Source organism: Cynocephalus volans, chromosome 16 (assembly GCF_027409185.1).
Source record: "Cynocephalus volans isolate mCynVol1 chromosome 16, mCynVol1.pri, whole genome shotgun sequence".
NCBI lineage: Eukaryota > Metazoa > Chordata > Mammalia > Dermoptera > Cynocephalidae > Cynocephalus > Cynocephalus volans.
Genome location: NC_084475.1, coordinates 60,824,335 through 60,837,410, shown reverse-complemented (window position 1 = coordinate 60,837,410; position 13,076 = coordinate 60,824,335). Strand labels below are relative to the sequence as shown.

The 13,076-nt window shown below is 41.8% G+C and overlaps 1 protein-coding gene across 3 annotated transcripts in view; it reads right to left on the bottom strand.

Moving 5' to 3' along the window:
* Positions 1-1,735: 1,735 nt before the first annotated feature.
* ACER2 (alkaline ceramidase 2) overlaps positions 1,736-13,076 on the bottom strand; it is a 34,666-nt gene continuing 23,325 nt past the window's right edge. For 2 of the 3 annotated variants that reach the window (XM_063080831.1, XM_063080832.1), the window contains exons 5-6: positions 6,817-6,954; positions 1,736-3,349 (exon numbers count right to left, since the gene is read on the bottom strand). In XM_063080831.1, coding sequence (XP_062936901.1) covers positions 3,163-3,349; positions 6,817-6,954 — 325 coding nt within the window. In that variant the 3' untranslated portion in view covers positions 1,736-3,162. The remainder of the gene's footprint in view (positions 3,350-6,816; positions 6,955-13,076) is intronic. The other variant, XM_063080833.1, reaches the window with a different exon arrangement.

Genomic DNA, 13,076 nt, shown 5'->3' with positions numbered 1-13,076 from the left:
CAGAGTTCCCCAAAAATGTAGACTGTCACCAAATGAATTCAGACATCTCATCCCCACACAACTTTAAATGTGTTCACTGAAGTGCTTGCTTTATAATGATATACTCATAAGAGAAAGAAAACGTTTTTTGTATAATAATCAAACATCAAACACTGTAAAACAAGAATCAGACTGAAACGATCATATGGTAGTAATAATGATTTTTTTTCCTAAATCAATCCTGGGCAAATTCTAATCAGAACAAAATCTGAGAGTCATACTGGGTAACCACTGCCATGACATAACTCCTAAATGTCAAACCTATGGGGCAGGGGGGATATTCTTGATTGCACAATTAATGAAATATGATATTCACTTTTTAAAAACCTGAACACATCAAAATCTGTGAAGTCACGTATTTAACAGCTATTTACTATGATTAATCAATCCACGTGCACGAGCATATAAAAAAGTAGAATTAGTTTCATTATTTCTTAGGGCCCATTGATGTCAGGCTTGATTAAAACAGAAGGTTCAGTAGTAAGTCTCAGAATCCAGTGATCAGCATTCAAGTGTATAACTAACTCTAGTGTATTCCAAACCTGCTCTTCATGAAAAAATACACACCTGGCATTTATATTCCATTCAAGCTACAGGATAAACTGTCAACTCTAAAAGACATCTATTTACAACTATATTAGGAAAAAAAAAATGAGAAGTAAATAAGAAAGTATACCAAAATACAAAAAAATTAACAATGATTGTATTTGGGTTATTTTTTTTCCTTCTTCAACTTTTTGGCAGTTTCCCAATTTTCTTTAGAGTATAGATAGTGCTTTTATATAAATATGAATGATGCCATAAACCCAAATTAAAATAAGATTAATATATTTCTACTCTCTTGATTCACCATTCCATATGGTGATTTCTGTTCAAAAGTAGAGTTATGTTTTGTCCTCAAATATACCCCATTCCATATTTCTTTAGAATCAATTTCTAGAAGGGCATTCTGCTTTTCATATCAAAAGCATTCATTCTGATGTTTTAACTTAGTCATTTTTCTAATGAGGAGGGACGGAAACAGCCCAGTGAGTCAGGGCACTTACTTCCAGATCTGTTCACTCAGAGGACCCATTTTATCTCTGTTTCCAGGGGCTAGAGGTGAAGGTGTCACCAGAGCCCCCAGGGAACAGTCATTTAACTGATAGAGAGAAATGGTCCTTCCTTGACTGTTGTTCCTGAGAAACCCTCAAGACAAATTAAAACCCACACAAAAAATCACTTCCTACATTCTGCTTCTTATCTGCTTCCACACTAAGACAGCTGGACTTAGAATACACCAAACCCCCAACTTTAGAGCATTTTGATACTGCAGAATAGGTAAGGCCAGAGTCCATGCCTTGGAACAAACTGACATGAGGATGGTCTGATATTTCCCTTTAAAAAATTCTAGACTTGAAACCCAAAGAAATTGACAGCAGTTCTGTTCCATGAATCACCTAGGTCTCAAAGAGGTACAGTAGAGGCTCCACAAATATTTAATTTAAAGATCACTTTTAAAATATATTTTTAAACTATAACAAAGCAACATGTACACTCCTTCAATACTAAATTTTTCTACATTGGAAATCACCAATTTGTTAATTTGCATTTTTACTGCCTCATATATTATTAAGTAAATGCTATAAATTAACTTTAAAATAAATTTAAGTTAATAAAATACAACTTATTTCACACATTAGGGTTCCATAAAGATTTCTTACTACAAATGGGGTTCGGCTGCTAAAATAATTTGAAAACCACAAAAATAGAACAAAGTCATTCATTTTAAACCCTAAATTCAGTTGGTTATCGGGCTTTTTCACTATGGATCTTGTGCAAATTCTCACCAGAGTAAGAGTTCCTGAACATGCCAAAAACTGCTGTTTCCCAGCTCCTCGAGACTTTAGGACAGTGACATGACTCCTATCCACACAAGAAGGACAAATCATTCCTGCCCCCTCCCAACAATGGCATGTTACCAAGCCGGAGATGCCTGAGTTAGAATGAGTATCCCTGAGGTCAGTGATTCCCACCGCACACCTAGAAGAGTTTTGGGGTCTTCCATTCAGCCCAGTGAAGAAGAGATTAGTGCGTAGTTCTTGCCAGCACTTGAGAAAAGTGAGCCGTCAAATAGTGCGAGGAACCACAGGCAGCACCTTGTACTGTGAGTGTGGGGGTGAATCCCACAGGAAATACTGGAGCAGTAAGAGGTGAGATTCTTGAAGGTAATTTCCAGAATAGTATAGCATACTGCAGGCTTCCAATGAGAAAACACTGCAAAAAACATCATATTTGCTCCCAAATTTTGATCGAGAACCCCCAGCCCAGCTGTAAGGAGCCCTTTGGTAATCTCACAGAGGTCAAATCGGAAGGGGGGTGGGTCATGGGAATGTCACACCACGGCTACTGTTCTCACTGTATCTGAGGCTACTGGGGCGGGAGGGGGAGGCAGAAAAGATGTCAACATTTAAAGTTTGTGCTCATCTTCAAGAATGGCTTAAAGTGGAGTACAGCTTTTGGCATAGAGGGTTTTACTCGTTAGCTTCGCCCTCACCTGAAGTTAAGTCTCCATCTTTCAGCAGAGGTAGGAGGAGGAAAAGGATTCACAAATGCAGGTAAAACCGGTCAGCTGAGAGCCGCGAGGGAAAAACTAGCCTCCTTGGCCACAAGCCCTGTGTGCGTTTCGTTTGGTTTTGTTGAAGGACAGTTCCCCCAAATAAAAAGTTCTGGCATCTTCCATCAGAGTCAGAGGGACTCGTCTGTCAGGGGCTGTGTATGTCAACAGCGGAGTCCACTCCAAGAGTGCCCCAGAAGGGCGGGGATGGAGCAGACCCACTTTCTCCAAGAGGAGAAGCACCCGGCAGTGCGGGGTCCAAGGGACTGCTCTGCCACGGCCACAGAGGAGCCACTGCATGTGGAAGTGACACTGGGAAAGATACACCTGGCCTCCCTAAGCCCTTCACTTTCCATCTCTGTATGGGGAAGGGAAAGACGCTCACTTGTCCCCATGCACAGCGGGATCTTGGCGGTCCGCAGACACAGAGTCCAAAGGTACAGACTTTTTAAAAGACAGACCCCATGGCAACTCTTCCAACCCTGCGCACGTGTAAGGCGAGGCGGGGGAGCCAGCCCGCGCCGCCGTCACGTGATCTTGACTGGCGATTTCTTGCTGGCGCACAGGAGGGACACATAGGGGATGCCGATGAAGGCCCATTTCTCGCTGGGCCAGAACCTGATGACAGGGCCTTGCTCAGGGATCTCCGAGGCGGCATCGAAGTAGGCGAAGCACACGCAGCCCAGGTAGGCGGCGAGGCAGATGAGGACGTGCCTGCGGGAGGACAGCACAGGTGAGAAGCCGGGGGGTGGGGGGACGCTGCCTGCTCCTCCCTCTGGGCCAACCCACCCCTCCTGACCAGTTACGGTCCAGGGGCCTCTTCTAACTAGGAAGGGACGAAGGTGGCCAGCGACCGCTGGAATAGCAGAAGGGCATTAAATCTTGAACAAGTCAGGACCCATCTTAGAATGTTCTAAAATATTCCCACTTGATAACAGGAACAAACGTGCAAACGCCTTGGGAGCTCTACCAAGAAAAATGAGGTCCAAGGATTTAAAACAGAATTTCTAAGATGGAAATAACTGATCAGAACCACCTTTTCACTTTAACAACTGTTGGTAGATATTTTATGCCCTTTATCGGGAATAATTTCATACTGGTTAAACTGTTCTTGCAATTTAGTGGGTGATTTTTTTTTTTTTAATCTTTACTGTGCCAGTAAAAAGGCTTAATATTAATCTTTGTCAAGTAATGGACTATCTAACGGCATGTAAGCCTTCCTTATACCCTATGATGAAACAATTCCATACGAATTAAAGATTTTTAAGTATATTTAGAAAATGTTTTATGAACTTTTATGAACCTCTTAGACTGACACAAAGTCCAGAAACTCTAAAGAGAAGACTGACAGATATGACAACATGAAAGTTTAAAACCAGTTATGGGACAAAAATAATTAACATACTGAAAGACAAATGGAAAAGTAAGAGAAAATATTTGCACCATATGACGAAAAGTTAAAATCCCTACCTACAAAGAACACAAAAAAAATGCATCGTTTCATATGATGTCTGGGATGTGCTTTAAAATACTCAGGGTAGGGTGGGCAGTGGGTGAGGGTGTTGTAAACCAGCGGGCCTCCTGTTGTTAGTTACAGAAGCTGAGTGTTGCCTGCATGGGGGCTCAATGTATTATCCTCTGCTCTTTTGAAAATGTTTCAGATTTGCATAATAAATGGCACATACTTATATAGACAGTAATGACTGTCTCCTTTGTGCCAGGCCTAGATGCTGGATATAAATTTTTAAAAATAGAAACACTCAATAGAGAAGAAAAGAAAATTGGAAGGCACATTTCAAAAGAAATACCCATAGCAAATTTACATTTGAAAAGATGCCCAACAACAATACTAACTTTTATAAAGGCATGAAAATAAAAACAAAATATCATTTCTTTCAATCAGGTTAACAAAGATATGAGTTAATAACACAGTATATGTGAAAGTGTGGGTAAAAGACATTCTCTCATATACTTTAGTAAAGAGCATTAATTGGGGCTGGCCTGTTAACTCAGTGGGTTAGAGTGCTGCCTTAGAACACCAAGGTCACAGGTTCAGGCCCCCTTACCAGCTAGACCCCCCCGCAAGAAAGTGTTAATTGGTACAATCTCTCTGGATTTGGCAATACATATTACAGTTTAACCTATGGAAATATTCAGGAATGAGAATCAAGAAAGATAGATGTTCATTACAGATTGCTGGCAAAAGTGAAAAATGAGAAATAACCTAAATATCCATTAACAGAAACCTTGGTTAAATGAATTATAAAGCATACATATTGGGCCAACCCTGTGGCTCACTTGGGTGAGTGTGGCGCTGGGAGCCCAGCGGCACTGGGAGCGCCAAGGCCGCGGGTTCGGATCCTATATAGGGATGGCCGGTGCGCTCACTGGCTGAGCGCAGTGCAGGCGACACCAAGCCAAGGGTTATGATCCCCTTACTGGTCACACACAAAAAAGCATACATATCATGAAGTATTAATTAGACATAAAAAATAATGAAGATAATATATATGCATTGGTAGGGAATGATGTTCATGACCTAATATTTGGTAAAAAAAAATAAATAAAAGGACCAGTTTGCATCATGTATAGAATGATGCTGTTTTTGTTTTTAAAAAGTAGAAAGAGAAATACATATGTATATATATAAGATCTGAAAAGGATATACTTCAGACTGTTGATTTTCCTTCTGTGGTAGATAGAATCATGAGAGCCACTCCTTTCTATATTCCATGTTGTCTAAATTTGTTATAAAATATATATGTGTGTGTCATTTTATAACTGGGAAAATAAGATAATTCAACGTTGAAAACAAAGCAGAAAGTACACCAAATTCAGAAACAAATTAAGTTTGAGCCAAAGTTATTACATAGTCTCAACTGTGAATTTTATTTAAATTGCTAGTATGATAAGGGGATTTGGGTTGATAATATACTACATCTTGAATGAGTCATATTAACATAGATGTATATGTTGATCAAAACTCCAAGTGTACGCTTAAAATCTGTACATTTTATTATCTATGAATTATAACTCAACAAATATATAAAGTGTATAAATTCACTAGTTAGAGTTGAGACTGAGCCTAAGAAATTGCAGGCAATGGATCCTACAACTAAAAACCCCAACTTGTGCTGTTTTATTTTGCTTTAACTTTTACAAACAGTTCTGGAAGTCCCCAAGCCTTAAATTTAGAGTAAGTTAGATCTTGTGGTAAATATATACAAGTTCATATGTGCAAGGGAATTTAAGTAAATTCTTTCAAACTGTATCTTTATGTCATTTCCAGATAGAAGTCAAGTTTCTACTGAATCTGGAAGTAACAAAATTTTTCCAATTCTTTACCACGTAGAATACCTCCCTGGATGCTCACAATCTGCAAGGGACATGATACAGCTGATTTCTCCTGCTCCTTGTTATCTTTTGTAATCAGAAGTCCTGGCAGACAGAGAAAGTAAGATTACTCTGGGGCGGAACTGAAGCAGTTCCTAGGAAGAAAGCCACTCCGATTTCCTCTTCTGCCTTCTGACTGTAGGATTCTGCATGGGCTTTTGTAACTTTCTTTCATTTTTTTTTTTAATTTAATGTATCCTTAGCATTCCAAAGTATAGATGCTCTAATTCGTTATTATTGAACTCCAAGGTTGTCTTTATATAAACAGCTGGGTGATACTGAACAATTCACTTTAGTTCTCTGGTCTTCTATGTCCTATAAAAAGAATGAGGGAGACTGTAGCTAGCTGACTCGTGAGGGCCATGCTTTCACCTGGCCCTCAGGCCCCAAAGGCACAGTTTCTATTGAGAACTATCCAGTCCTAACATCACGTCTGTCCCAAGCCTTCCGCACCTCTCCCCAAGATCTAGCTAGAGCTCAGGTTGCAGATTCAGTTTTCAAGTTCCTTTATGTTTTAACAATGCAGCTAGAGGTAAGAGACCAAGACCTGAAGCATAACAATTAGGTCTTTTTCTTCTGGCTAAGCCTGCTCTCTGAAATCAGTTCTGCTTTTTACAATAATTTCTGTTGCTTCTGAAACAACTGACAGTCTAGTGAGGAGAGAGGCACTCTCAGCTCCGCTCTGTTCCGGAACACAGCTGCGCACCTTGCAGGGAGAACAGAGTCCAACAGCAAGTACAGACACTATCTCACAGCCACCCCCACCCCACCCCCAAGCAGGGGCTTACCACACGCAGTGCAGGTAGGGAAAGTGGAAGGAAGACAACAGCTCACAGAAGGCTTTGTCACTGATCCAACAGAAGAGTGCGAGGGTCCACCAGAGGCCCGAGAAGAGGCCCAGCTTAAACACACGCACGTTGTCACACCTGCACAGGGGATGCAGAGAGCAACTCGCCATCGGTCCCAGTTTCCACCTACCTTGCTGGCCACCTCTCCTCTGTCTCCTTCCCTAGTCCCTCTCACCTCCCCAAGCCCTTGGCACTGGAGTTCCTACCCAACATGCAGTCACTCTACAGTTGCATGGATATAAATACCATATGTACACAGATGGCTCATGAAGACATACAGACAGTTCTGACTTATGATGATGGTTCAACTTCAGGATTTTTCAACTTTACGATGGTGCAAAAGCAATATGCATCCAGTAGTAACCATACTTCAGTACAGCACTCAAATTACATAAGATATTCAACATTGTATAATAAAATAGGCTTTGTGTTAGATGATTTTGCCCAACTGTAGGCTAATGTAATTGTTCTGAGCACGTTAAGGTAGGCTAAGCTGAGCTATAATGTTTGGTAGGTCATAACGTAACCCCATCATAAGTTCAGGAGCATCTATACTTCCTACCCAGGCCTCTCTGCTAACTGCAGAGTCATACACCCAACCACCTTCCTGACATATCCACCCCAGTGTGTAACCTGGATCTAAATTTAACACGAGCATAACAAACTCCTGATCTTTCAAACCTCTGCCTGCCCAAAACCTATTCATGTCCCCATCCTTCTCTTTCCCACACACCCCACATCCAGTCCATCACCTCTACCTTCAAAATACATCCCAACTCTGCCCTCGTCCCACAACCTCCCCTGGGTCCACGCCACCATCATCTCATCCATGGCCTCCTTCCCCACAGTCAATTCTTGCCACTCTACTCAGAAGCCTCCAAGGTCTTCACTTTTAACCAGAGAGAAAGGCAAGAAGGTCTCACATGCGTGGCCATCCCCTTTCCTCCTCACTGCCTCTCCTGCATCCTTTCCCCTCACTGCCTCTGCTCAAGCCACCACAGCATGCGTGCTAGTCCTCACGTATCCCAGGTATATTCCTGCAGGGCCTTAGCACTTACTGTTACCTCTGTCTGGAATGTCCTTCCTGCAGATATCCACATGGCTCGCCTTCCTCAAGTCTTACTCAAATGTCACTTAGTAAGCCCTTTCCTGACCACTATTTTTAACAATTGCAACACTTGTCTCCACCTCCCAAGTGACCTTCTCTATCGCCTCTTTTAATTTTCTCTGTAGCAATTATAACCCCTCTGACATCCTGTGTTTTACTTATTTATTTGTTTACAGTCTGTCTTCCTGCACTGACATGTAAGCTGTTCGCTGCTATATCCCCAGCACCTGGAACAGTGCCAGATGCAGAGAAGGCTCTCAATATTTGTTGAATGAAAGAATGATTCCTGGGCTGACAGTTAAGCCCAGCTGGTTAGAGCATGACCTTGTAATAGGTCAAGGGTTCAGTTCCCCATACCAGCCAGCCACATACACAAAAAAGAATGATTCCCTTACATACACTGGGACAAAATATTTTTCTGAAACAAATCCTAACAGCTCAAACGAAATTTCAATTGCTATTTTCTTTCATTGTTAAGGAACTGGTTATGAAGTGGGTGGTTTCCATTCCTAGGGAGGAAGGCCCACAGGCATTTGGTGGCTGAGGGTCCTAAACCCTTCTCCCAGGGTATCTTTTCCTCAGTGGATCATTCCTGGGTCAGTCAAGATCTCCTAGGGGACCCACAGTCCAGTACAACATCTGCAACCGAGAAGAAGCTTAATTCATATTTGTTGAACAAACAGATGGTGTCAAAAACCCAACTTGCTAGTAGATGGTGTCAAAAACCCAACCCAGTTGCCTAACAGAAACATCAACAAAGGCATCAGTAAAGACTGGATAGGACAGCAGGTTCAGAAAGACCTGCTCAGAAAGCAAACCAAAATACCCTTTTGTAGGAGAGCTAAATGCACCTCTTGAAAAATTTTTTGAAAGAATTAATAGACCCATGACATGGAGGGCTGAGATTCCTACTTAGTGACTACAACAAAGAGAATAACAATTTCATTCCCGTTTCCAGTCACCACACTCTACCCTGAATGATTCACCTTAGACCACTGTTCTCTCTCACAAAGAGCTCGTCCGTCACTCCTGGCCCAACTTCTCCTCCCCTCAGGTCTTTAGTAGGCTTTCTCTGACAACCCCCACCACCTAATGTAGGTCTCACCCTACTACATAACACTTATCACAAGGTGAAATGATGTATCCATTTGTGTAATTTTATGTTTAATGTCTAGTATTAATCTAGCCTAGAAGACCTGCCAAAGTAGGAACTATACCTGTTGCATTCACCAGTGTATACCCAGTTCCTACCAACCAACAGTGCCTGGCCCATAACAGGTGTTAAATAAATGCTTGCTGAATTAATAGATAAAATTATGAAGTAAACAGATTATTTCAATTGGATTCTAGTAATTTGGGAAGAAATCTTCTTATATAAGGTTTAAAAAAAAAAGTAGCCATATTAATTGGGTACCAAATTCTCAGAATCTACACTAGGCAATAAGGCAAAATAAACAGGCCTCTTGCCTTGCAATTTAAAAAAGTAAAATGAAAACTGGCAAGAACAAATATCAACAAGTATATAGACAATCAGTCTAGTACAAGGGGATCCATGAACATCCAGGGCAATTAAATCTAGAAAGTTTGGCTTAAGGAAAACACCAGAAAAAGATGCTGAAGCTACAGTGTGTGAAGGATGTTAACAGACAGGCAGAATGTCAGGTAATTAAGTCACTGTAAGGGCCAGGACAGGGCTGAACTGATGTCTACAAAGCAGGAGGGAAGGCTCTGCAGAGTCAGGGTCTCAGGGCAGCCTGTCACTTTCCCTCCCTCTGTTTCTAGAGGGAGCAGGTCCTGCAACAAGCCACTGACCAGGCTTATTTGTGTTTGCGGCTTATCTAAACCTAGGTTCCATTAGGTTTTAGTCACATTTTTTAGGGCTTTTATTAAAATATTAATATGAGGTTAAATGAAAAAAGCAGAACAAAATGCATATATATAGCAGGATCCCATTTTAGGATAAAAAAATCTGAGAGGAATGTCTGCCATTTTTGTCTTGAAACTCTAATGTATTCTTCAAGTTTTTCTTAACAAATAAAATCACTCCTATAATCAGAATACTTTAGGGCTGGCCCTGTGGCTCACTCGGGAGAGTGCAGCGCTGGTAGTGCTGAGGCCGTGGGTTCGGATCCTATATAGGGATGGCCGGTGCGCTCACTGGCTGAGCGTGGTGCAGACAACACCAAGCCAAGGGTTACGATCCCCTTACCAGTCCAAAAAAAAAAAAAAAAAAGAATACTTTAAAATATTTTAAATGCAGCTGAGTCACTCTACCATGTGACTTAACACCACAAATTTTAGCAGATGTCAGATCATGACCCTAAATAATAATAAACTTTTGTTTTCCAGTGATCTGAGAGAAGGATCAGAAAGGACAATAAAAATGTGAAAAGACTAGAAACAAGCTTTAGGAATAAACGCTAAAGAGAAACAAAAAGCTAAAAGCCAGTCCCTCTGTTTCCTCAGAGCAAAGGAAGGTGTGATGGAAGCATTTGGCTTGGACATTATTGATCACTGTTGTCAAACGGGGATGATCTGGAAGAAAATGCAGAGAGTGGTAAGGACGTCCGCTTGTCCGGGAATTTTATGCAAGCAGGGAAAGAACCATCTTCTCTTTTCCTTTCTGGGACTCAGGGTGGTAATGGAGACACAGCAGTGAACAAAGAGATCTCATCCCTGCCCATGTGGAGTTGAGCAGAGGGGACAGACACTGAACAAAACAACACAAGTAATTTTCGAGTTACGCTCGAGACGGGGGCCATAAGGGAGAAGTTCAGGGTGCTAGGAAAGCAGGTAAACTATTGAGCTAAAACTGAAGGACAGGCAGAAGTTGGGCACACAGGAGGGTCAGTAAGAGGGATGGCATGAACTAGGGCCTGGGGGGAAGGAATGAGGCCCACTTGAAGCCATGGAAGGTCACAACAGCCGAGGACAGAAAGCAAGGGGAGACCGGCCTGTAGCAGCAGGCAGGGGCAGGTCGAGGACTTTGCACTTTATCTTAATTGCAATGTCCACTAATAGAAAAATGACTGTGATCAGATGGGATGTCTGGGCAAGGCCGAGGGAGCCGGGTTTCTGACTTGAGCAACTGGGTAAACAGTGATCCCAGGTACTGCAGCTGTAAATACCATGAAGAAAACCAGAACTGGAAAAGGCAGATCAGGAATCTGTTTAGGGATAAGTTGAATTCTAGATGCCTGTGATACATGGAATTAGAGAGGTCAGATAGGCAGTGAGGTACATACTGGTAGAGTTAGAAGGAAGAACTGGAGACATAAATTTGGGAGTCATATGTACATGGACAGCAGTTAAAGCCCTGGGAGGAGATGAGCTCTTTCAGGGAGAAGTATGGAGGGAGAAAAGCAGTGTCTTAGTCTGCTCAGGCTTCTATAACAAAACCATAGACTGGGTAGCTTATGAATGACAAAAAGTAACTTCACATAGCTATTTTTTCCCAGGAGGCTGGGAAGTCCAAGATCAAGGCACTGGCAGATTCAGTGACTGATGAGGGCCCAGTCCTCATAGATGGCACCTTCTACCTGCATCCTCACATGGTGGAAGGGGCCAGGCAGCTCTCTGGAACTTCTTTTATAAGGGCACTAATCCCACTGATAAGAGCTCCACCCTCACGACTCAATCACTTCCTAAAGTCCCCACCTCCTAATACCATCACCTTGGTGATTAGGTTTCAACATATGAATTTGGAGGGACATGAATATTCAGATCATAGCAAGCAGAGGGCTGAGGATGTACCTGAAGGGATCCCTACATGCAGAGCTGTGCAGAAAAGAAGGAGTCTACATAAGAGACTGAAAAGGAGTTGCTGCAGAGGTAGTAGGAAAGCCAGAAGGGTGTAGTATCATAGGGGCCATGGGAAAGAACATTTCAAGGATGGGAGGGATGGGGGCTAATTGTGCAAACAGCTGAGAGAACACCCCATAAGGTACAGAAGAGATGAAAAATGATCTTTGGATGTAGAACAAACCAAGAGGGGTTTGCATATTGGAAGTGGGTGCAAATGGGTTGAAGAGCAAATGAGAGATGAGGGAAGGAGTCAGTTTAGCTATAATTACAGTTTAGCTGGGATGGACAAGGGAGCAAAAAGGTGGTGGCTGGAGACGGATGTGGATTGAGCCCAGGTTGGGTATTAGAGAAGATGAGAGAGACTCAAATGTGTTTACAGGCTGATACGAAGGGCCCTGTAGAGAGGGAGGAGGACACAGTGGACAATTTATAGGAAAGAAATAGGTACAGGAGAGTGGGGGGAATAACCAATAGGTAGAAAGACAGACCCTAGATGGAAGGAAGGATACTTCCCATTTGTTAATGTGATGATAAAGGCTGACATTTGTTAATGTGATGATAAAGCCCAATTAGCTGTAGCGTTGGCTAGCTTTTCCAGGGCAAAAGATTTTATGCATGGAACAGAAATTATTTCCTTTGAAATTACTTATAAACATTAGAGCATTAACAGAAAATATGTTTCCTTGTTTAAAGATCACAATTGTGAAGCAGAATTTATTCAATCAGCCCTAACCACTTGTCTCCCCCCCAGTTGCTCTTGCTTAGGTATCATGAACTTATAATATTTTTCCTTTTCTTAAGCTATTTCTTAATAAAATTATAGGCTAAAACATATTATTAGACTCGAGAGTTAAAATTAAACTAGACTGCAGAGAATTCTCAAGAAACACAGCTAAATCCAGAACATTCTATTCACTTCAGGCCTAATATAAGCCAGCACCACTGGACTGAATGCTACAAATGAAAATCCATTTCAGATGACTTCACCAGCAATTTAATTATGTGTTTTCCAAAGTGTTTCAAGACCTGTTAATATCCAGGGTGGGCTAGAGGAGGATGGGTGGGCAAACAGAATCAAAGCCTCAGGAGCCAGTCCTTCATGGCCCACGAGCACTACAGAGGAAAGTCACTTCACCTAACATCTTCACCTAAGATACTTGAGGGAGAATTCCTGGATAATAAAGGCAAGATCCCTAAAGAAGATACAATAGAAGAAGTATGTACCTCTCTTTAGGTTGATTTTTAGCTGAAATGTAGCAGTAAAAAAAAAGAAAAGGCAACAAGTATT